Here is a 21,547-nt window from a genome sequence, read left to right on the forward strand (position 1 = left end):
TTTGATTTCTGACTGCTTTTAACTTTGAGATAAAGCTCTGAAAGGCTTAACTCTCACATATCTCAAAATCCCTGTCATGTTAAATCCAGATCCTCCACGCCTCTTCACTAAACACTCTCAAGGGCGCTCGCAAGAAGAATCACTTGTGTTTCTGCTGCCTGCTACAGAATAAGGACACATTTTAAGTAATTTTTGTGGCAATCGCGTTCGACTCGGTTACATTGTACAAGTGTCTCGTCGTGCCATGTCAAATTTACAGCTGAATTCTTTGCGGAGCTCTGTGTCTCAAGCTGTTCTTACAAAACTTTTAAAGCAAAAAACATCAGCGGAAAAACCTTCAACTGGATCTAAACCACACATAACCCGAATAGATCTGTACCTGACAAATACACACTTACACACACACACACACACACACACACCCACGTAAACACATTCCCCTCTTGCTCTTGTTCTGAACATGCAAGCTGCAGCAGCACTGTAAAGCTGCTACGTATGCAACATTTTTGTCTCTCTTGACAATCGTGGTTTTAATACGGTTTCTCTGCTCTCGGCAGTCCTAATGCTGATTTAAAGCACCTTGGGCTTTACAACTATGCAAATATTCTGTGGATGAGAGGTGCTACAGCTACACAAACTCATTTATTATGGTGTTTATTTATTATTTTCTGTATTCCACTTATCCACTTTACACGTGTATCCATTATGAGCTGGGTTGACACTTTCTCTTTGTTAGATGATTGAAAATACTTTGGAATGCTGCAGCAATTGTTGATTTTATCCGGTTCACAATATCTATATATACCCTGAGACATCAGAGGAAATCGATCAACCAATTGATCAGTCAGTCATTGATTACCTGCATTTGCGCATAAACAATGAAATGTTTGTCAGAACCTTCAACCCGGCAGCTTTTGACAGATGAAGCACTTTCGTTTCACATCCTTTGCAAAATCCAAATCGCAATTTCATCATCCAACTCAGTGTGGGTGAATAATAGCAGCCAACAAAGCTAATTGTTTGTCACAGCTCTCATAAATTGGATTCTGTAACTCCATTAAAATGGATTTAAAACACTTTCAAACAGAGGCAGCAGCAGCATGGAAATATGGAGGCCGACTCTGGTCAATGGGCTTCATTAATGTGAGACTAGCTTGGCTATTTTCCTGTATTACATCAGGATGGCACGCTCACTTCAAACAAAACGCTGCAGGGTTCACCTAGCAGCAGCCTGAGGCAACCGCTCTCACACCCTGTTTGATTGGCGCGTTCATCCCCTCCACGACGAGCCCAAAGATGCTTCAGTCTGGTGCTAAACAAGGCTGGAGTGGCTGCTTTTTCTCTTTCTAACTCTTAACTATGCTGCCTCTTTCTTTATCTCCCCCATCTGCCCATCTATCCCTCTCCCTCCCTCTCTCTCTCTCTCTCTCTAATTGCCCTCCTCCTCTGGATCAGTGCCAACCGTGCCACCAGGAAATGTACAAACCGAGGCTGTCAACTCCACCACTGTGCGTTTCACCTGGAGCGCCCCGAGCCCCCAGTTTATCAACGGGATCAACCAGGGATACAAGGTGGGCCGCCCCCCCTCTGTCAACTGGTGCTCTCTAGTGGCCAGAGGCAGAAGAGCATGTTCTCCTTGCCAACATCAGGCGGGACTTTGGTGCAAAGAAATCATCATTTTTTTCCATAAATCAGAAACTTAGGATGAATAGATTTTGTTAATTGGAAAAAAAATAAACAGAAAAAACATGTTGATGCTGCGATGAGCCTAAAATGTAAAATAGATGTTTATCCTTTCCAGCTGTTGGCATGGGAACTGAACCGTGCAGATGAAGTCACAATGGTAATGGCGCGTCCCAACTTCCAGGACAGTGTTCACGTGGGCTTCATCTCTGGCTTGAAGAAGTTTACAGAATACTACACCTCCGTGTTGTGTTTCACCACTCCTGGAGACGGACCTCGCAGCCCCCCTCAGCGGCTGCGCACCCATGAAGATAGTAAGTCTTCCACTATATTGCCGCTGTTTGTAAATAATGGCGTGACAGGCAGGTAAACTCTTGCTTTATCCTGTTCATCAGCTCCAGGTGCTGTGGGTCACCTGAGCTTCACTGAGATTTTGGACACCTCCCTGAAGGTCAGCTGGAAAGAACCACAGGAGAAGAACGGCCTCCTCACAGGCTACCGTATCTCCTGGGAAGAGTTCAACAGGACCAACACCAGGGTGACCCACTATCTGCCCAACCTGACCCAGGACTACAGGGTGACCGGCCTCACAGCCCTCACTACTTACACCATCCAGGTGGCAGCCATGACCGCCAAGGGCCAAGGCCAGCTCTCCTCCTCCACCATCTCCTCTGGGGTCCCGCCAGGTCTGCAGTGAAATATGTCCATCTAAATGTCAAACTTCACTTCAAAGCTGCTATTTCACAGCTGCCTTCCTTTCCCTCACCTTGCTCCCCAGAGTTGCCTGGTCCTCCCACCAACCTGGCCATCTCCAACATCGGCCCGCGCTCAGTAACTCTACAGTTCAAACCCGGATATGATGGAAAGACTTCCATCTCTCGTTGGCAGGTGGAAGCCCAGGTGAGATGTTTTGCATAATTCCACATAATGGGAGCTGATTTCCATCTTGATTGCTTGATAATAGTGCAGAGATTTTTTTAAATGCATGGCCGTTTCTTTCATTAGCTGGCTGGTGATTTAAGTGTTTCCCCCTGTGCATTTTAGATTGGTGTAATAGGAGAAAATGAGGAGTGGCTGATGGTTCATCAGCTGGCTAATGAACCTGATGCAAGATCTTTGGAGGTCCTGGAGTTGAATCCATACACTTTCTACAGGTGAGCACACATACTTACCTCTTATATACTGTATATACATATATATATACAGTATATGACTGATGAATTTGGTCAGTGTAAATATAACATGACCTAAATAATTAGATTAGTATTCTGATGCTTAAATGAAAAAATTTCTTTGTGTTCTCTAACTCTAATCTAATCTAGGTTCCGAATGCGTCAGGTCAACATAGTGGGCACCAGTCCTCCCAGTCAGCCCTCCAGGAAGATCCAGACGCTGCAGGCTCCTCCAGACATGTGCCCGTCTAACGTGACCCTACGCACGGCCAGTGAGACCAGCCTGTGGCTCCGCTGGCTGGTACGTGGGGCGTTTGTGGCTTTATAGAGGTTGCTCAGGTTTCAGTCCGATCCACATGAGAACACACGAGTCGTCCCATTCAGTCTGCAGCTAATGAAATTATGGAGTTGTGATTCTGATGTGACTTTGTCAAAGCTATTACAAGTTGATGAATTTTTTTTTGCTTCTCATTTGTGTGGTAGAGAATAAAGTCAGGGACACGGCGGAATTGACAAAATGCCCTTGGCACACTAATGAAATGGAACATTTATCATAGAAGCCTTGTAAAGTCTAATATTATTAGGACTACATTGCTTTGACCAGAGGAAATCACAGAAATCCATCCTTTATATGAGTAATTCTAATCAAATGGTGACTATTGAGGATTATTTATGTCCGGACATTCTTACATTCTATACCAACTTGCTGGTTCACACTATACTCTTAGTTGTATTTCTCTCTGTTGTGTGATGCTTACAGGTAATGGCAGTCGAGATGTTTTGGGGGAAAAGCGCACACACTCTCCCTTTGATTGTCGATTTCTATGTCAGCATCTGTCCAGCGCCTCCATCCTTTATTCAATCTGTTATCATCAGCGAGTCAGGCAGTGAGAGAGACGGAGGCTGGAGATGCTCCCACGGCGTCCATCTCAGCCGTCCGCTTTTCATTTCATCACTAGCTGCGGGATGAAACATGGCGTGTGCTACCTGGAGTTAACACGGGAAGGGATGTCAGCGCCGTTACCTGGCTACACTAATCAATGACACACAGTACCGCCGTGATGGAGGCTCTTTGTTAATGCTGGGTGCGACCGGGTGTTAGGTTGTATCGTGTCTTCGCCGCATTCGTGTGTGTGGCCATTAAATGTCCAGACATGAGGACAGCAGGTTTAAGTTATGGAAGTATGGAAGGAAAAATGTAATGTCTACTTATGAGGATGCAGGGTTTCTGAAAGTTAAGCTTTCGCCCAGCACATATTCAGCTGATATGTCTCACTTAGATAGACATGTCTCTCTGATTGTCCTTGTCTACAGTTCCTATTGGCTGAGAGACGTTTAAAAGGATTGCAAACACCCCTGATACACTCACACTTTGACTGCACAAGTTAATTTAAACATCAATGGGCTATAAATTACTCAATTACACACCCATGCCGTTCACTGTGCCCATGCTGGTTACTTATGTTTAAGAAGTGTATTACATGCTGAAAGACATATATTGAAATATTAATATGAAGTATGAAACATTAACAGAGCACTGAACGTTATCCTGGCACCATGTTGGATTACCGCAATTTTACAAAAGCACTGTGCCACTTGATGTAATGCTCAGTGCTCAGAGGGATTGACAACGGCGCTTAGCTGCGAAAAATCACACTAAAGCTCAGCCTCTCGTGGCTTATTGCTTCATTATGTTCTCCGTTATGATGCCATTTATATTGATCTCAGCTTGAATTGAAAACCAAACCTTTCACAGCCTCTTCCAGAGTGGGAGTACAACGGGAATCCAGACCTCGTCGGCTACCGGGTCCAGTACTCCAAAGCCGGGTCGAAGGGAGGCGTGCTCTCCCATGTCATCATGGACCGCCAGGAGAGGGAGTTCACCATCGAGGACCTGGAAGAGTGGATGGAGTACGAGGTTAGAGTTCAGGCCATCAACGGCATTGGCTCGGGACCGTGGAGTCAACCGGTGCACGGCAGAACCAGGGAGTCTGGTGAGGGAATACATGTTCATCCCACTACGTACCTCATCACTCAGTCCTTCTTGTAATGATTTCATATTTGTCCGTCGTGTTTTGTCGCAGTGCCTTCCTGCGGCCCCATGAACGTCTCCGCCTTCGCCACCACGTCCAGCAGCATCCTGGTCCGCTGGGGCGAGGTCCCAGAGACTGACCGGAACGGACTCATTCTGGGCTACAAGGTCAGGATCCGTGTAACACCTGTGTCACAGTCCGCAGTCTTCCATACCACATTTCTCCTCGTAAGTCACGAAACTGTGTCTGTTCAGGTGATGTACAAGGAGAAGGACTCTGACGCAGCTCCCAGCTTCTGGACAGTGGAGGGTAACACCAGCCACAGCGTCCAGCTGAGCGGCCTGGGCAAGTATGTCCTGTATGAGATCCAGGTCCTTGCCTTCACACGTATCGGCGACGGACGGAGCAGCTCACCCCCCATTCTGGAGAGAACGCTGGATGATGGTAAACTATGACAACATCTCCCTGTACTGCATGAATATCTGTCTTAAGTCAGTCAGCTGGGTTCTTGACATGAGGGCAAAAGGTTGAAGTTAAACACAATGTTGTATAAGATTGAGGGATGGGAAATTGTATTGTCCACTTATGAGGACGCTGGGTCTCAGAAGGTTAAGTTTTCACCGGTGATGATGTCTTTATCCATAAATTTTTCCATCCAATTTGTGGAATAGTAGCTACTTGTATGCATTAACAAAGAAGTATATTCGTCTTCTCACCATCTTTGGCTGAGATGAGACGAGACGTAAGATAGGATCAGATCGTACTCTTGCCTGATTGGATTTTTTTTGATTCCTTCGTTCTCTCTGTGATAGTGCCCGGCCCTCCAGTCGGCATCCTGTTCCCAGAAGTCAGAACGACCTCAGTCAGGCTGATCTGGCAACCACCGGCACAGCCTAATGGAATTATCCTGGGTAAGGTGATAGGACCACAATCATGTTATGTTGCTTTGTTTGCTGGAAAGGATCAGTGCTCTAATTTTAGATGTTCAGCTCGTACGATGTTTATATTGATATAAGTTGATGTCCTCAGCCTATCAAATCACATTCCGGAGAAACGCTTCCAACAGCAACGCCGCCACCGTGGACGTGCTGAGGCCCAGCGCGCGGCAATACACCGCATCCGCGCTCAAACCCGAGATGGTTTACCTATTCCGCCTCACAGCTCAGACTCGCAAAGGCTGGGGAGAGGCAGCCGAGGCGCTGGTGGTCACCACGGAGAAGAGAGGTGAGGGTGAAATCCCGCCCGCTCAAATGTTACGCTTCAATTATTCATATCTCCAGATGATGCTTTGGATTGACCTCGCGTCTGCAACCCCCTTCCCGCCCTCCCCTTCAGCTCGACCCCAGCCCACCAGTCGGCCCCTCGTGCCTCAAGAGGAGGTCAGAGCTCGCAGAGTGCTGTTGTCATGGGAACCGGGCAGCGATGGTCTGTCGCCTGTTCGTTACTATACAGTCCAGTATAGAGAACTGCCAGAGAGCAACTGGACTGTCCACTCTGCGTCCGTCAGCCACGAAACTCACTCCTACATAGTGGACAGGTATGTATACAACCAACCCTGATAATATAACTGAGCCACTTGCTGCCGCTGCTGTATGTTCTAATGCAATATAACGCAATACCCCTGCTGTAACTCCTCTGCCGGTGTATAATATTCCATTTTTGCTGACAGTTTGCCAGCCAGGTGTCAGCCGTATGGAAATTTGTGTGGCCGCGCTGTTTGAGGTGTTCAGCTATCGTAATTTAAGTAAATGGAGGTGAACAAACATTAGAAGGACCTCACTGAGCCGCAACACTATTCACCGAGGCCTTGAAAATGACTTCAGAGTTTTAACTAAACATTAAAAGCTTCGAAAAGGTCTTGATTTATGACACAGCTTATGTATTGAAATGCATTAGATTGAATGGTGAGCCTGGTTAATCTGTTTCCCACTGACATTCTGCGGTTTTTAGTTGGACTTTTATGGCAGAACAAGCTGTGCTGTGGATGTGACACACGCGCAAACAAACGTGACGCACGCCGCTGTTTATCCTCTTTAAGGTTAAAGCCGTTCACTTCCTACCAGTTCCGCGTTAAAACGACTAACGACATCGGAGACAGTGAATACAGCGAGGAGAGTGAGGCCATCACCACGCTGCAGGACGGTAAGAACTTGTGACATCTTGTGTAACCACGCTTGTTAGAATTTCAGCCTCGCTCTCTTGTTACATCTGTTGTTGTGATCCGTTTGAAAATGCAGCACTGACCGAAAGTTACATAATCTGTAAAATTCATTAGCAAGTGCTATAACAGGGAGTGTTTATGGATGAGCACAAGACCTCATCCGAGTGCATTTTGGATTCACATTTCCACGCTTTTATATCAACAGTGTGTGTGTGTGTGTGTGTGTGTGTGTGTGTGTTGTTTGTGCTCAAGCTGTTTCCGGCCTGGCTGGGTTTTAAATTATACATCACTCTACTCGTCTTTGTTGGTTTGTTTAAAATTCCGTCTTTTCTTGTCTTTCCCAGCCCCAGACAGAGCCCCTGCGATTCTCTCTCTCACGCCGCACACCACAACCTCCGTGCTGGTTCGCTGGCAGGTGAGCGGCTGTGATGAGACATTAATAGAAATCTGTACTTTTCCAAAAACCTGCTTGGTGAAAGTCGTACGTTATGACGTCTGTGCTCGATGAGGTCAGGCAGACACGTTTCAGACCGGTCCCCTTTGTCTTGCAGCCGCCCTCTGAGGATCACATCAACGGCGTCCTGCTGGGGTTCCGGGTCAGATTCAGAGAGTTGCACTACGATCGACTCCGCAGCTTCACCATCCGCACGGTCAATAGTCCCTCAACCAGCTGGACCGATCTGGCCAGTGAGTTGTCCTTTATTACCACTTATCCTCCGATTTATCCTCCTGTGACCCCGACATTTAATTTGGGTACATTATTAATGTATCCTCGCTATAAAGAATCACTAGGACCTGATAAGTATAAGGTGTTGCTTCCTGTCTGCTATGTTTTTACATTAGAAAATGTCCAGACATGAGGACAACAGGTTTAAGTTAAGCACAAAGATTGAAAAGGTGTAGGGAAGGAAAAATGTCCACTTATGAGAACACAGGGTCTCGGTAGGTTAAGCTTTTGGCGATGATGATGATGTCACTGTCATATCTATGGTTTGCCCTTTACCTCATGCAAAAATAAACTGATGACAGCCGCTCTTCTCTTTCCCCCGACCCTCCATTTGCGGCGTATAAACTGCAGCTCCGTACAGCGTCAGAAACCTTAGCGAGTCTTCACTCACCCAGTATGAACTGGACAGTAAGTCCTCTGTCGCTCCTTCATCGCTCTGCATTCCTCTGCATGTCATCCTGTTTATTTTGGTCGCACTAAATATGTCATCGGTGTAGTAATTACCAGCGTGAACACTTTGTACCATCCTCCCACTCCACCATCGTCTTCTGATGTGCATTTGGCTTTAATGTTTCCTATCTGCCTGTCGTTATTTCAGTGTTTTCTTTCTTTTCGCCGCAGTCGGTTTCCCCACAACAACTTCAACTCCTCACAAGTCTGCATTCCAATTTCATTCCTGTGCCTTTTTTTCGTTCATACTGCCTTTGTAACTGGCATCCATCTGACTCTGTGTGTGTGTGTGTGTGTGTGTGTGTGTGTGTGTGTGTGTGTGTGTCTCTCTCTTTTTAAAGTATCCTAACTGTTGTATTGTAACACAGCCGTGGTTTCTTTCCCCTGCAGATTTGAGTAAACACAAACGCTATGAGATCCGTCTCAGTGTGTATAACGCTGTGGGCGAGGGACCCAGCAGTGCGCCGCAGGAAGTCTTTGTCGGCGAGGCAGGTGTGTGTGTGTGTTCTTCAGACACCGTGCAGCTTGCTCGCATATGTTTTTTAGGAACTTGCTCCATATGTTCGTCTATGAGAGAGGACTGTCTAACCCCTCACACCTTCGCTCTGCCGTGTTTCAGTCCCGACTGCTCCGGCCTCCAACGTGCTCATCCAGTCCTCCACCGCCACTCAGCTGGATGTCACATGGGACCCGCCTCCTCTCGATGCTCAGAATGGGGACATACAGGGTTACAAGGTCTCGCTAACTTCTCCGTATTCGTTATTCCTATTCTTCCTTCGCAACGCTTCCGTTTCTGACCTCTCGCCGTCGTCTTTCCTCAGGTCTATTTCTGGGAGTTCCAGCTTCAGAACGAGACGGAGCGCCTGCGCACTTTGTTCCTGCCCGAGCTTGGGGTGAAGCTGAAGAACCTGACGGGCTACACCACCTACATGATCAGCGTGGCAGCCTTCAACGCTGCAGGGGACGGGCCCCGCTCCGTGCCCACCAGAGGGCGCACTCAGCAAGCAGGTGAGGTATGATGCAGAGAATCCAGACGTTCAAATGGTCAGCGGCTGTTTCAGGCGCATTTATGATCCTTAAGACCAACTGGAATCTCTCAGTGTCTCCTTTTCTGCTCGCCCTGCTGCCCCTCGCCCCGCCTCCCTCTCTCACTCCCTCTCTCACTGTCTCTCTCTCTCCCTTTCACTCACACAAGTGCACGTCCTTATTATCCCGCCACTTTGTTTGTGCTCCTGAAGCACTTCCTCAGCAGTGTCCCAAGGTCAGGCCTCCTCTTACACAAGTTGTCGCCCCGATTCGCAGATGAAAAGGACTTTCATCTCGCTGTTCTATGCTACTGAAAGGGACACAAACCACAGCAGACTCACTCCAGCTTGAAGACAAACAAGCCCAGACGCGCTCCTCCTAGTCTAGGAAATAGAATATTTTTACCAACAACTTTAGACTTTTCCTCTGAGATAGGCTATGAGAGATCAGAGTCTTCTCAGCACGCCCTCCAGGGCAAAGCTACGGGGGCGGAAGCCTAATGACAGCGGAGGAGAGCGATGACTGCAGAGAGCCGGGGACACATGTAGATTAGCTTTTTGGCCACGACTGCACAAAGACGTCTGTGTTTACCAGCTCGCAAAAAAAGTCCCTCCTCTGTGATTCAACCGGCGGAGCAAGAAAATCGTTTACAGTATAAATTTCTCTTGTTTTTTCCGCCCCCGTGAAGGCTGTGACATTGGTGAGGGTTACAAAATGCTGAGAAGTTAAGAAACGCAGGCAGGAATTTAGGCTTTCTGCACCACAGCGTGCTGGGAGCCCGGCCAACACAAGCTTTCTGAAAAAATTTTATGCAGAATTCCGTCTTAAGCGCTGACACTAAGCGGAGTCTGGGTTAGGTCAGCGCGCACAATTTCTCAGCGCTCCCGCTCAAGGTCACACTGATCCTCCCATCAAGTTTGCCTTTTAAGTGATTCATTTGCTTAGTCATGAGCGATCTTCTTCTCTGCCCTTTTGTAGTATTGATCTCGTCTGTCCCTCGGCGGATGTCTTCACTTTACGGAGAGCGATGAGTCTTTTTATGTGCAACAAAAACAATCTCGCGCTCTTACCGCGTCAATAAGAGCGATTAAAGCGAGCGGGTAATGTCTCCAAGTGCTGCTGTTTGGGTGTCTCGTCGCCTTAGATCTCCTGATGAACATTTGCTCTCTTGTTGTTTTGTCGTGGTTGTAATTCCTCCTACGAGACTTGAAAGTGAAAAATTCAACTCGTACACCTTCTGAAGAGAAATGACAAAAAGATGGATTAATGGCGCTGAATTAGTTAGCAGTCACATGACGTATTGTGCTTTGATATTCTCACTGATTTATGATTGTTTCATTTGTGCTCCAAGTTTTTTGTTGGAACTATTAAATCTCTCACTGAGGCTCACTCACGCCTCCTATGCCTTTGAATATTCAGTGTATTGTCTCGCCTGGATTCTGCGACTCGATCTAACTGTTGTTGTTGTTGTTGTGCCCGTCCTTCTCTCCCTCCCTCCCTCTCTCCTCCAAAGCTCCCAGCGCCCCCGGCTTCATCCACTTTGGCGAGCTGACCACGACTTCAGTCAACGTGTCCTGGGGCGAGCCCAAGCAAGCCAACGGCATCATCGAGGGCTACCGCCTAGTTTATGAGCCATGCACCCCGGTGGATGGTGAGAAACTCCTGCCTGGAGCCTTAATCGCTTTGCCATGCATTGACATTCCTCAGCTGGCTTTCAGACAGTGATTTACAACCTCCAGCCTGGTTACCATAGTATTCTCTTACTCTGCTCTGCTTAAGATCCTGTTTCTAATAAGTTACAGATGGGTACAAGGCCCTCAAGTACATATATGGCACGGGCGGGTAAAATATGCCAGAATGCTCTTCTGAGGCTTTGCAGCACTTCCGTTTTGACTGAGTGAGACGCGGATAATAGCCGGCGAGGTGTAGTTTGCCTGGACCAGATTGCTGAGTAATTGGGAGCAGAGGTGGAATGCTGAGCCGAGGTTGCGGCGGTTCCCCGGGCCCTCGCCGGCCGACTCACAGGGCAAAACAGAGTGTGTAGGGGAGAGACGGCAGAGATGGGGAATATTAGCGGGTGTGTTCTGAAGAAGGTGCCGGCCTGTCCTGGCGCTGAAATAGAAAACCTTTACTGCTAGCTTAATAGAATACGCTTTGCTCTCTCTCAACTGCCACCTGAGGTCAATGCAGCGGCTGGGTGGTATTATAGAATTTATGGAGCAGCTAATGTTCTCAGTCTTTGCTGTGTCTGTGTCTTATGCTGATCTCTGTGTTCATGTGCACCATGCTTGGCTACACGCTTTCTAGAAAACAGCATCTAGAGTCTTAGTGTTTCCTGTACAGACTCCTCATCTCGCACTCCAGGTGTCAGTAAAATAGTGACAGTGGATGTGAAGGGCAGCGCTCCCCTGTGGATGAAAGTCAAAGACCTGGCCGACGGCATCACCTACAACTTCCGCATCCGCGCCAAAACCCTCACGTACGGCCCAGAGGTGGAGGCCAACATCACCACCGGCCCGGGAGAAGGTGAGACAGTCTCAGCGTCTCAGTCTCATGTTCATCATTGGACAGAGGCGAAACATTTCTAACCGTCCTTCACGATGTTCTTTCCAAGGAGCCCCGGGCCCTCCTGGAGAACCCTTCATCTCCCGTTACGGCACTGCCCTCACGCTACACTGGAGCAGCGGTGATCAGGGCCGCGCCCCCGTCACGCGATACGTCATCGAGGCCAGGCCCTCCGGTGAGAACACAGTTTTGTGCACGGTCACAGAAAAAAAGCTTTTAATTACGTTTATATCTGAATATTTGCTTTCATATTGTCTCTAGATGAAGGATTGTGGGATATCCTCATCAAAGACATTCCCAAGGAAGTGACATCGTACACGCTTAACCTGGACATGCTCAGAGAGGGGGTCACCTATGACTTTCGAGTAATTGCGGTCAACGACTACGGCTACGGCTCCCCCAGCGTGCCGTCTCCTTCCATATCAGGTTGATTGAACTTTATGTTTCAGGGTTAATATCACAATATGGAGGATACACACACACACACACACACACACACACACACACACACACATATTTTATTCACGTCTGCGTTCTGCTTTGTGTTCAGCCCAGAAAGTTTCTCCTTTCTATGAGGAGTGGTGGTTCTTGGTGGTGATCGCTCTGGTGGGCCTCATCTTCATCCTCCTGCTGGTCTTCATCCTCATCATCAGAGGCCAGAGTAAGAAGTACACCAAGAAGGCAGACTCAGGTAGGACTACATGCACACACTCCACTCCACTCTGCTCCTGCTTCCTCCTCCACACAGGTTTGCTCAGCATCTAGAATTCCTCATTTAACGATTGCACATCTGAAATCTATTCGGCGGAACGGGAGCTTGACTGCTCGGCCCAATTATACAAACGAGCTCGATTCCCTCACATTGTTTGTCTGACGGGTGAAAAGACGCAGAGAACGCAGGGGCGAGGCCAAACATCACCAACTGGCAGATGAGTAAACATTCAGGTTTAAGTACAGCGAGGATCAATACTGGGATAAAGTGTTTGGCACCGGCGTGTGGCTGGACTCACCCCCGTCAGCCTGGGAGTCATCAGCCTCCTCCATCAGAGACCCGTGACTCGCGACTCCAGGTGGCACCGCCGCCGCAGACCAGCAACCAATTAATGCGCATTGGTTGCCAAGCGACTAAACTGACGGCTGCCTTTGTCATGCGGGGTTATTTTGCAGGCCGGTGTAACATGACAGGCGGCTGGGAGAAAGCGGAGGGTCGGGTCGAAGGCCTCGCACCCGACGCGTTTTCTGCTCTATCAGCATTTAACGCGATGTCAGGGGGTCCTCGGGGGTCAGTAAACAGTTTGGCAGGACCTGGAGCAGACAGACAGGCCTGTTTTTGTGTTTGGGTGAGGGGGGTGCTCGATCTAAGCCCCTCCCAGACTTTCCCAGGCGTGGATCTGATCTGGTCCCACTGACGGCTGTTTGTTTTAGCAGAGGGGCCGGAGCTGGACTCTGGGCCCGGGGCCACCGAGGGAGGAAAGTCCCTGGAACCTGTAATCCTGCGACCGCAGAGTCCCATAACACATACTATTGTGTGTGTGCGTGCGTGCGTGTTTGTGAGAGAGAGAGAGAGAGATAGAGAGGGTGTGAGTGAGTGAGACAGAGAGAGAGAGAGTGCAAGTGTGTGTGTGTGTGTGTGTGTGTGAGAGAGGGCGAGAGTGCAAGTGTATGTGTGTGTGAATTAGTGGGTGTGTGTGTGTGAGAGAGAGAGAGAGTGTGAGTGTGTGTGTGTGTGTGTGAATTAGTGGGTCGGTGTGTGTGTGAGAGAGTGTGAGTGTGCGTGTGTGTGTGTGTGTGTGTGTGTGAGAGAGTGCGAGTTTGTGTGTGTATGGGTGTTTTCATTTTCATTTCATTTTCAAAGGCAGAAGATTTGATGACCTGCTCTCTGAAAACACCATTTTTTTGTATTGGATTTGTTTGCTTCCCCATGCGATGAATCCTCAATCCAGGCGACGTGCTAGGGTGTCGATAAATGAATTTAAAAGGAGGAGAGGAGAACGTAACAACAATATATGAGCACATTACGAACCCTTTTACAGCCCGGCGCCGCTGCTCAGGAGTACGAGCCTCACGCTCAGGGTTTATAGTGTTTGCTTCTGTTATTTATGTTGTTAGTTGCTTATGTTTAAGATGGATTCCTGTGTGATTTGTTGTGATCTGTTCTGTCCTCGTAAAGGCAACCTGTCCAACAACTGTACCTCGCTGCCTTTGACCCACGGCGAGATGGTTCGACTGGACGAGGGACGTTTCCCGTCGCTGGAACTGAACAACAGGCGGCTCTCCGTCAAGAACTCCTTCTGTCGCAAGAACGGCATCTACACACGGTCAGTCAAGCCTCCCAGTCCTCCATTTTGCCACTCAGACATGTGGTTGTCTTGTTTCTATCTCCCGTTGACAGTGTTACTTGTTACGTTGACATGTTATGCTAATGGCGGAGGCTCTCGTCTCCCCTCATAATGCTCTGTCAGTCTTAAAAGAACAAATCACGGCCTGGAGTGGAGCGGGCGGTTAATTTCGGGCCTCCTTCCGCTCGGCTCATTGATATTCTGTTTGTGCCGAGCAACAATTTAGACGAGGGGACAACACAATGAAGGGCTAGTTAGCATGCATGAGCTTATGCATGTGCTCTTTGTCTGTCCATCAGCGCTTTAGACAAAGGGTGCTTATGGTTCAGAGGCGGCCATTTTGCTCTGGCCTCCCTCCCAGAACTCGCCACTTCCCTCCCCCCTCCCCCCCCCCCCCCCTCCCTCCACGCCTCGAGCGCCGTGCTAGTGAGAGCAATCTCAACAAGTATAGTGTCTGTCTGTCTGTGTGTGTGTGTGTGTGTGTGAGAGAGTTGTGTGTTTGTTTGTGTGAGTGTGTGTATGTGTGTATGTGTGTGTATGTATGTGTGTGGGGCCACTTCCTTCGATCAGTCAGCAGGACTTTGGCAGATGAACTCTTTGGTAATGTTTAGGTAAACATTAGATTAGAGAGGGGGAGGGGCACAAACTCCGGCGGTGGGGAACTTAGAGGGAATGTGTTGTGTAATGATCGCTTAGGCGTCAGGAGGGCATATGGTCACATGGCTGCATGGGCGTGTGTATGGGGGGGGGGGTTTGACCACTGCACACTAATGCGGGGTGAGTGAATGAATCTGCGGTGGTTTCTCCTTGACCGACGAGGCCGAGAAGATGATCAAAGGACCCGGAGCTGCTCCGTCTCTTTGAAGCGTTCCAATCTCCCTGCTAATGATCTGCGGGGCGGGAGAAGGGAGAGTGGGAGGGCTCGCCGCGGGGGGATTGGAAAGGGCCGAGAGGGATGAAGCAGACAGATAAGGCCAGCAGGGAGGGAGAGACACAGCACTCCTAAATAATTCACAGCTCACTGCCAACATTTCGGAATGTAATCGGGAGAGGGGATCCGTGGCTCCGCCCGCTCTCCTCGCCACTCACTCTTGTCCTGTTCTTTTGAACGTCTGTCTCAATCCTTTCTGAATTCTAAGTAGGTTTGTCTCCTTGCGTCACCCCCTTTAACCTAGAGGAGACGTCCCTGCGTCCTGATGTCCGTCCCCTCACGGCCGTGGTCATGTCGTGTCTTCCCGTTTCCTGTTCCTACAACAACATTCTGCTCCTGCATACGTGTCACCCAATATTGATTTTTATTGGAGAGGTTGTCAAGGTTGTCTACTTTATTCCTCCGTATTAAACTTGACGTTACAGCTCTTTTCCGCTCGTTTATTCCATCGGCTCGTACATCGTTTTCCATTTCAGACGGCTGTAACATGTCAGCCCTACTTCCTGTTATTTCTTTGACTTTCACCCAAGGCAACTAAGGAAACTATTCTCTTAAAGCTGCGTTAGCGGGATTTCCCCCGGCTTCGCCCTCTGTTATCGTTTGTCCCTTTGGACCGTCCCGTCCCGTCCAAGAATCTCAGCAAATCGTCAAACCTTGACCGCAGCAGCCACACTCATTACGGCGCTCCTGTTCAAAATAATTGTCCCCACAGATGTTTCCTCTCTGCTTCACTTTATGGACTTAATGAGTAGAGACAAAGGACGCTAGAGGTCTCTTTACTGGACCTGGGCTAATAACAGAGCTTCATCATACCTGGGCGAGCTCATGGCCGTCATGCTTGCTCAGGTGGAAATCTCAATCTGTGCGCTCGCTCTGCTTTATTGCTCCTTTCCCAGCGATGATCTGATGTTTCTCTCAGGATCCTGTTTCCTTATTTTTGAAGTGTCGGCTCACCGTCTCCAGCGGCAGTCATACTTGATCTTTGCAGAGATCAAGAGAATAAAGCACATTAAAGTATCCCGCACGGAGCATCAGTGAAGGTTTCATTTGTTATCTGACTGTTTGGTGTCAGTTCGCTTAAATTGGTTCTCTGCTCTGCTCGGTTTGTGTCTTCTGCTTTCCCTCTCTGATACACTCTGTTGTCTCTGTCTGTCCAGATCCCCACCAAGACCCAGTCCTGGAAGTCTGCACTACTCCGACGAGGATGTCAGCACCAAATATAATGACCTGATCCCGGCAGAGAGCAGCAGTCTAACAGAGAAACCGTCTGAGATATCTGACTCACAGGTACTGAGAGCCCTGACCTCGTCCTCTCCACCTAGCCAACAGAGCAGGAATTTAAATGGAAATAGTTTGAATGTAGAATAGAATAGAATATCTTTTCTTTTTCTATTCTCATGGTCAATGTGTAAAAAATTGAAAGTGCAGTCCTTCTCTTTTGCAACAGATTCAATAAAGAAGTCTCTAAGATAAATAATAATCATAAAAATGTGTTTACATGTTTATACAAATCTGGTTTCATAAGGGAGAAACCTCATTAACTGCTTTTGGGCGTCTGCCTCCATTCAGATGTTTGCTCTTTGCACCGGTATCTTCTCTTCCCTGTTGCGCAACTTTCTGTCCATGTAAACATCTGAAAGCTGCACTCTGTCATTAGGTTCAACACAGAATTTGTTTCCCGCCTTGCTCCAAAAATGACAAGAATTCCCTGTGGTCACTGCTGGTGCTCGTGTTGCTGCTCGCCAGTGTAAACATGGCGGGCAGAGGACTCTCTCTCTCTCTCTCGCTCTCTCTCGCTCTCTCTCCTCTGCATCCGTTGACGTAACCTGCCTGGCTCACACTCCTTCATCAGCAAAGTCTATTTATGTAAACCGGATATCTGGTAACAACATTTAGAAACCATCTGACTGCCAGAAGTTTAGAACAACTTAACTGAAGCTTTTGTGAACTCCCTTTACGTCTCCTGACAACTTCCTGTCTCTTCATGTCTCATAATCGCCGCATTCGCTTGAAGCCGTATGAAGAGCACTCGTGTCCTTACTGGTTAAACTGATTGCTGCCTAATTATGAAGTGGCTTTTCTGAGAATAAATTAATGACATTCTGCATAAAAACCTGTCTCCTCAACATGAAAATCTCCTCTCATAGCGTTTCATCCCCGATTCCTCCCATGGGAAGAAGCAATCTGGCTAATTCTCATGTCTCAAGTTTCATGAATGTCCTTACAACTAATTAATCCTCCTCAAACAGGAAATGTCATGTCAAAACGGGCTGCTTGTGTGTGGATTAGGGAGGTCTAGAGCCGAGGAGAGAAGGTTACAAGTGATGATGGATGACGGAGAGGAGTTGATGGTAGCGGATCGTGAAGCCTGCACTTTGTAAACAAGAACATCTGCCTTCCCACACTCAGTGCCGGGTCTCTGTGGCCTATTTATCTACTACCTGCACAGTCAAAACATTGTTCGCCCGGGTTTGAACAAACACCGCTTTCCCAAGGGACACAAATTGGTGTTATTCTTCTCCCCTGCATAACCTCCGACTGTTTATATGCCACTTGTGCAAATAAATGGCCTTGTGTTGCCTCAGCACATGTTGAGCCGCTCAGGCGAGCTGCAGACGGCCACTCTTCACACACACACACAAAGGCAGAGGTGTGATATTTTCTCTGAGGCTAATTTTGAACTTGTGGTTGTTTTACTCCTCGGCTGGTTTGACGACCTTGTACAGAATGAAGCCATTTCACACTGGCGGTGTAACGCAGGCGACCCCATGTCCTGCTCCACATCTTCATCTATTCATCCGTCTTGTTTAAAAGTTCATGTTTTTCAGTATTCAGTCTTTTCACATTGAAGTGTCTCTGTGTCTTGTCTCACAGGGCAGCGACAGTGAGTATGAGATGGATCAGAGCCGGCAGAAGACTCACTCCTTTGTCAACCACTACATCAGCGACCCCACCTACTACAACTCCTGGAGGCGGCAGCAGAAGGGGGTGTCCCGCCCGCCGGCGTACGGCTACTCCCAGGCCGAGCCGCTGGTGGAGCAGGAGTCCCGGCAGCACCCGCCGCCCGTGCCTCCTCTGCCCCCTCTGCCCCCTCTGCTCCCCCAGACCGCCCCGTCTCCACAGCCCCAGGTCCAGAGCCAGAGCACCCTGTTCAGGCCCAAGGGAAGCCGGACTCCCACTCCCTCCCTGTTGTCCTCCGAACCCCCGAGCCATCACAGCACCCTCTACAGGCCCCCGAGCAGCCTGGGCTGCTCTGCTCAAACGCCCACCGCAGGTTTCTCCTCTTTTGTTTGACACACAGCTCCCCTTTAAATGATGGCACGACACTGAAGGACAAGTCTTTACTTTTGTTTTGCAGACATCTTGAATAGCGCTTTCTCCTCTGTGAAGAGCATGGGTGTGTATATGCGTGTGTGTGTGTGTGTGTACAGATATTGTATGTTTATCAATGTGATGAATATTTTATGAAAAAGACAATCATTTGAACGTTTTTGTGCGTCGCTTAAATGAATAACTTTGAAGGTACAAACATATATAAGGGAGAATCTGAGATTCCAAAAAAATAAATCCTTGTTTCAAATGGACTTTATTATTGTGTAAGATGACAGCTTTATGGAGAAAAAACACTTAAGAGAACATTTGTTTTGCTGAGATTGGACGATAGTAGATGCGACTCTAATGAGGTCATGAGACATTAGAACAAAGGAAGAACAAATGAGGAGGGAAGGACTCTTTCTGCTGGAGCGTCACGAGGCCTCGGCCGCTGTGTGACTGCTGCCTTTGAATTTCTCAAGCTGCCTAATCATTGTTGGAATTGCATTCTGTGTTTACTATATGTACGTGTCTCGTTTATCAGATATCAATCAGCTAAAAGCTCAACATCTCCAGAACTCCACCAGTGGTCATGTTGTAAATCACGTGAAAGCATTGTGGCACCTTTATAGTCGTCTGGCAAATGGGTTGATGGGTCTACTGGAACCTGCGTATGTCTGTGGAATTACAAGCGGAGACAACCTTTCTTACTGTGAACCTGTTGGCTTGGATGTTTTTCACACTACTTGACTGAGAACCTTTTTAGAAAGCACAACTGTCCTGGATTTGATGACACTGAAGCCCTCGCAGCAGCACCTAACATGCAAATGCTGTCTTTCTCTCTGCTCTGATGGGGCCACATATAGAACATGTAGGACGTGCTGTGTGTTCTCCTCCGACATGGCTGGCAGTGTAAGTGACATCTAAAGCATCCTGCGTATATCACCCTCACAGCTCGGGGACATGATTCCCTCTCACTTCTCAGATTCTTCTCACTCTAGCATGGCAAACAGCTTTGATTTTGATCAATTAGAAAATGTGTTTTTTTTATAGGAGGAACACAACATTGAAATGAACACACACACAGGAAGCTGCGTGTTTGTTTAAGCAGTCGGGAATGAGATCAACTTTATGATATGTATCTGTGTTTATTTAAAAGCTTTACGTAACCGAGGATCCAGAATGCTTTGGATTTGAATTCATCACCAAGGACCCATGGGTGAGCTGATACCTTACAGCGTGTCACAGCACTGATATGAGGACTGGAAACACGTCTTATGGTTGCCGTAGATACTGTATATATGTTGCAATGTTTTCTACAACACTTTTGAATATGCCGTTTCTCTCCAAAAGCTGATTGGGACGTTGCTCTATGGGATTTGGATCCATTGTGCATAATTATGACACCGACGATCTCCGAGGTCCAAATATCATCTGTCAAAACTTTGAATGTGGACATCACTGTATACATCATGAAGCAACATTACGGACCTGATCATGGTAGTTTGCCAAATAAATTATTTTATTTTGTACTGTCTTTTCCTCATCCTTTGACATCGAAAAATTTGGGATTTATAAGATGAGACAACGATCAGGACATAAAGTAATTACAACAACAGAAAGCGAATCCTGCCCTGCAAAACAGTTGTTTACGTTGTCTCAAAGACAAAGTGGTAAAGTGCAGAAACAGCCTGATTGGCCTCTTCTTCTTCTTGTTGTTGGCCTGCTGCACCGAAGGATGTGGGATGCATAACAACATGAGTGCCAGGGAAGAATCTGAGGAGGAACCTGATCTAGTGCAAGCATGCTGAAGAGCTTAGAGCGGCGGGGAGAGAGAGACGGAGAGAGTGGCTAGATAATCTCCCCTTTTCAGGTCAGAAAGCATTGATTGATCTTAAGTAAAGGTGAAGGAGGGGGAGGGGGGGCATCAAACAGGGAGATCAAGCTGACAGAATTTAAAGAAAGGACAGAGAGAGTCACATCACTGGCAGCACAACATCTTTAGATTTAAATCAGAACACAACAACGGGATAATATCACACTGTTTCCTCTGTAAATCCCACTTACATTCTGTTCAAGTATCCTCAGCAGAAACTAAAACTTAATCCTTTAAAAAAGCCAAATGTCTCATGTTGCTTTGATTAATAATGCAAAGTGACTGAATAACCCAAAGCTGTGCTAATGTTTCACCTTCAACACCAGGATAATTACTTACTTACTTACTCGTCAATATGTAGCACACGCACACGCACACGCACACGCACACGCACACAAGCACGCACACACACACACACACACACACACACAGAAATAGGGCACAGCCACAAAACAAATTTGTTCTGCATGTTGAATTTCCCTGATGTTTGGAGAGAGTAAATGTAAAATCAATCGTCTGCCCCTGAGTCCACATATTCCATTGATATTAGAGGAAATACTAAATTTAACACTCCAATAACCTTACTTGCTACGGAATGTGTGTAATCTCATCTACAGGAATTAGTGAGAAATCCCACATGTATTCCCATTCTGTGTCCTATAGGGAGCAGAGAAGGATGCAGACTTGAGTTCCTCAGTCTCACTCTGTCTTTGTAATCATTAGCAGTCCTGGTCTGAACTGTACGGCGTCTCTTGTCTCCGTCTCCGCCTCCGCTTCTTCATACAGACACTAATATGCTTCCCTTTAAATATTCAAGAGATGAAAATTGGCTATACTCATTAAACCTTGAAGCTACCAAATGAGCAGGATTGTTTTGCGCATTGATGCTCAGCAAAATGTTCAATTGCTGTGAGAGCCATCACAGAAACTTTCTCATCCACAGCTAATATGAACGTTTTCTAAAGTACAAACATCTTTCAGTAATATATCAATTATATAACGTTAGGAACGGTGTTACATTGATATTTTAATGTTTTTATTCTATGTCTATAATGTAAATGACCTCCAACAACATGTGACCTTTCTGTTCTGGTCAAACTTTACACAGTCTTGTAATTATTTTGCAAGACAACAGTGTTGCTCGGAAAAATGTAATAAAGTCATAAAGCACAGCAGAAGTGAAGGGGAATCTGCAGTTTAATTAAACAATAACAAGAGGGAGGAACATTGTGTCTACTGGCATGAGAGAGAGAGGGGGGGGGGGGGAGAGAG

At 47.4% G+C, this 21,547-nt stretch overlaps 1 protein-coding gene across 1 annotated transcript in view; it reads left to right on the forward strand.

The window, feature by feature from the left end:
- LOC142992732 (protein sidekick-2-like) overlaps positions 1-19,931 on the forward strand; it is a 35,342-nt gene extending 15,411 nt beyond the window's left edge. The window contains exons 17-43 of the mRNA XM_076143264.1: positions 1,456-1,571; positions 1,802-1,997; positions 2,079-2,369; positions 2,462-2,583; positions 2,728-2,837; positions 3,006-3,156; positions 4,612-4,849; positions 4,940-5,055; positions 5,143-5,332; positions 5,701-5,799; positions 5,918-6,112; positions 6,224-6,425; positions 6,927-7,030; positions 7,394-7,464; positions 7,601-7,736; positions 8,128-8,184; positions 8,617-8,718; positions 8,846-8,961; positions 9,048-9,234; positions 10,766-10,903; positions 11,617-11,778; positions 11,867-11,992; positions 12,079-12,243; positions 12,368-12,508; positions 13,988-14,135; positions 16,245-16,374; positions 17,962-19,931. Of these exons, the coding sequence (XP_075999379.1) occupies positions 1,456-1,571; positions 1,802-1,997; positions 2,079-2,369; positions 2,462-2,583; positions 2,728-2,837; positions 3,006-3,156; positions 4,612-4,849; positions 4,940-5,055; positions 5,143-5,332; positions 5,701-5,799; positions 5,918-6,112; positions 6,224-6,425; positions 6,927-7,030; positions 7,394-7,464; positions 7,601-7,736; positions 8,128-8,184; positions 8,617-8,718; positions 8,846-8,961; positions 9,048-9,234; positions 10,766-10,903; positions 11,617-11,778; positions 11,867-11,992; positions 12,079-12,243; positions 12,368-12,508; positions 13,988-14,135; positions 16,245-16,374; positions 17,962-18,381 (4,229 nt within the window). The 3' untranslated portion in view covers positions 18,382-19,931. The remainder of the gene's footprint in view (positions 1-1,455; positions 1,572-1,801; positions 1,998-2,078; positions 2,370-2,461; positions 2,584-2,727; positions 2,838-3,005; positions 3,157-4,611; positions 4,850-4,939; positions 5,056-5,142; positions 5,333-5,700; positions 5,800-5,917; positions 6,113-6,223; positions 6,426-6,926; positions 7,031-7,393; positions 7,465-7,600; positions 7,737-8,127; positions 8,185-8,616; positions 8,719-8,845; positions 8,962-9,047; positions 9,235-10,765; positions 10,904-11,616; positions 11,779-11,866; positions 11,993-12,078; positions 12,244-12,367; positions 12,509-13,987; positions 14,136-16,244; positions 16,375-17,961) is intronic.
- The last annotated feature ends 1,616 nt before the right edge of the window (positions 19,932-21,547 follow it).

The sequence above is a fragment of the Genypterus blacodes genome, unplaced genomic scaffold, assembly GCF_046128005.1.
Source record: "Genypterus blacodes isolate CSIRO-AG114 ecotype Tasmania unplaced genomic scaffold, CSIRO-AGI_Gbla_v1 ptg000022l_1, whole genome shotgun sequence".
Taxonomy (NCBI): domain Eukaryota; kingdom Metazoa; phylum Chordata; class Actinopteri; order Ophidiiformes; family Ophidiidae; genus Genypterus; species Genypterus blacodes.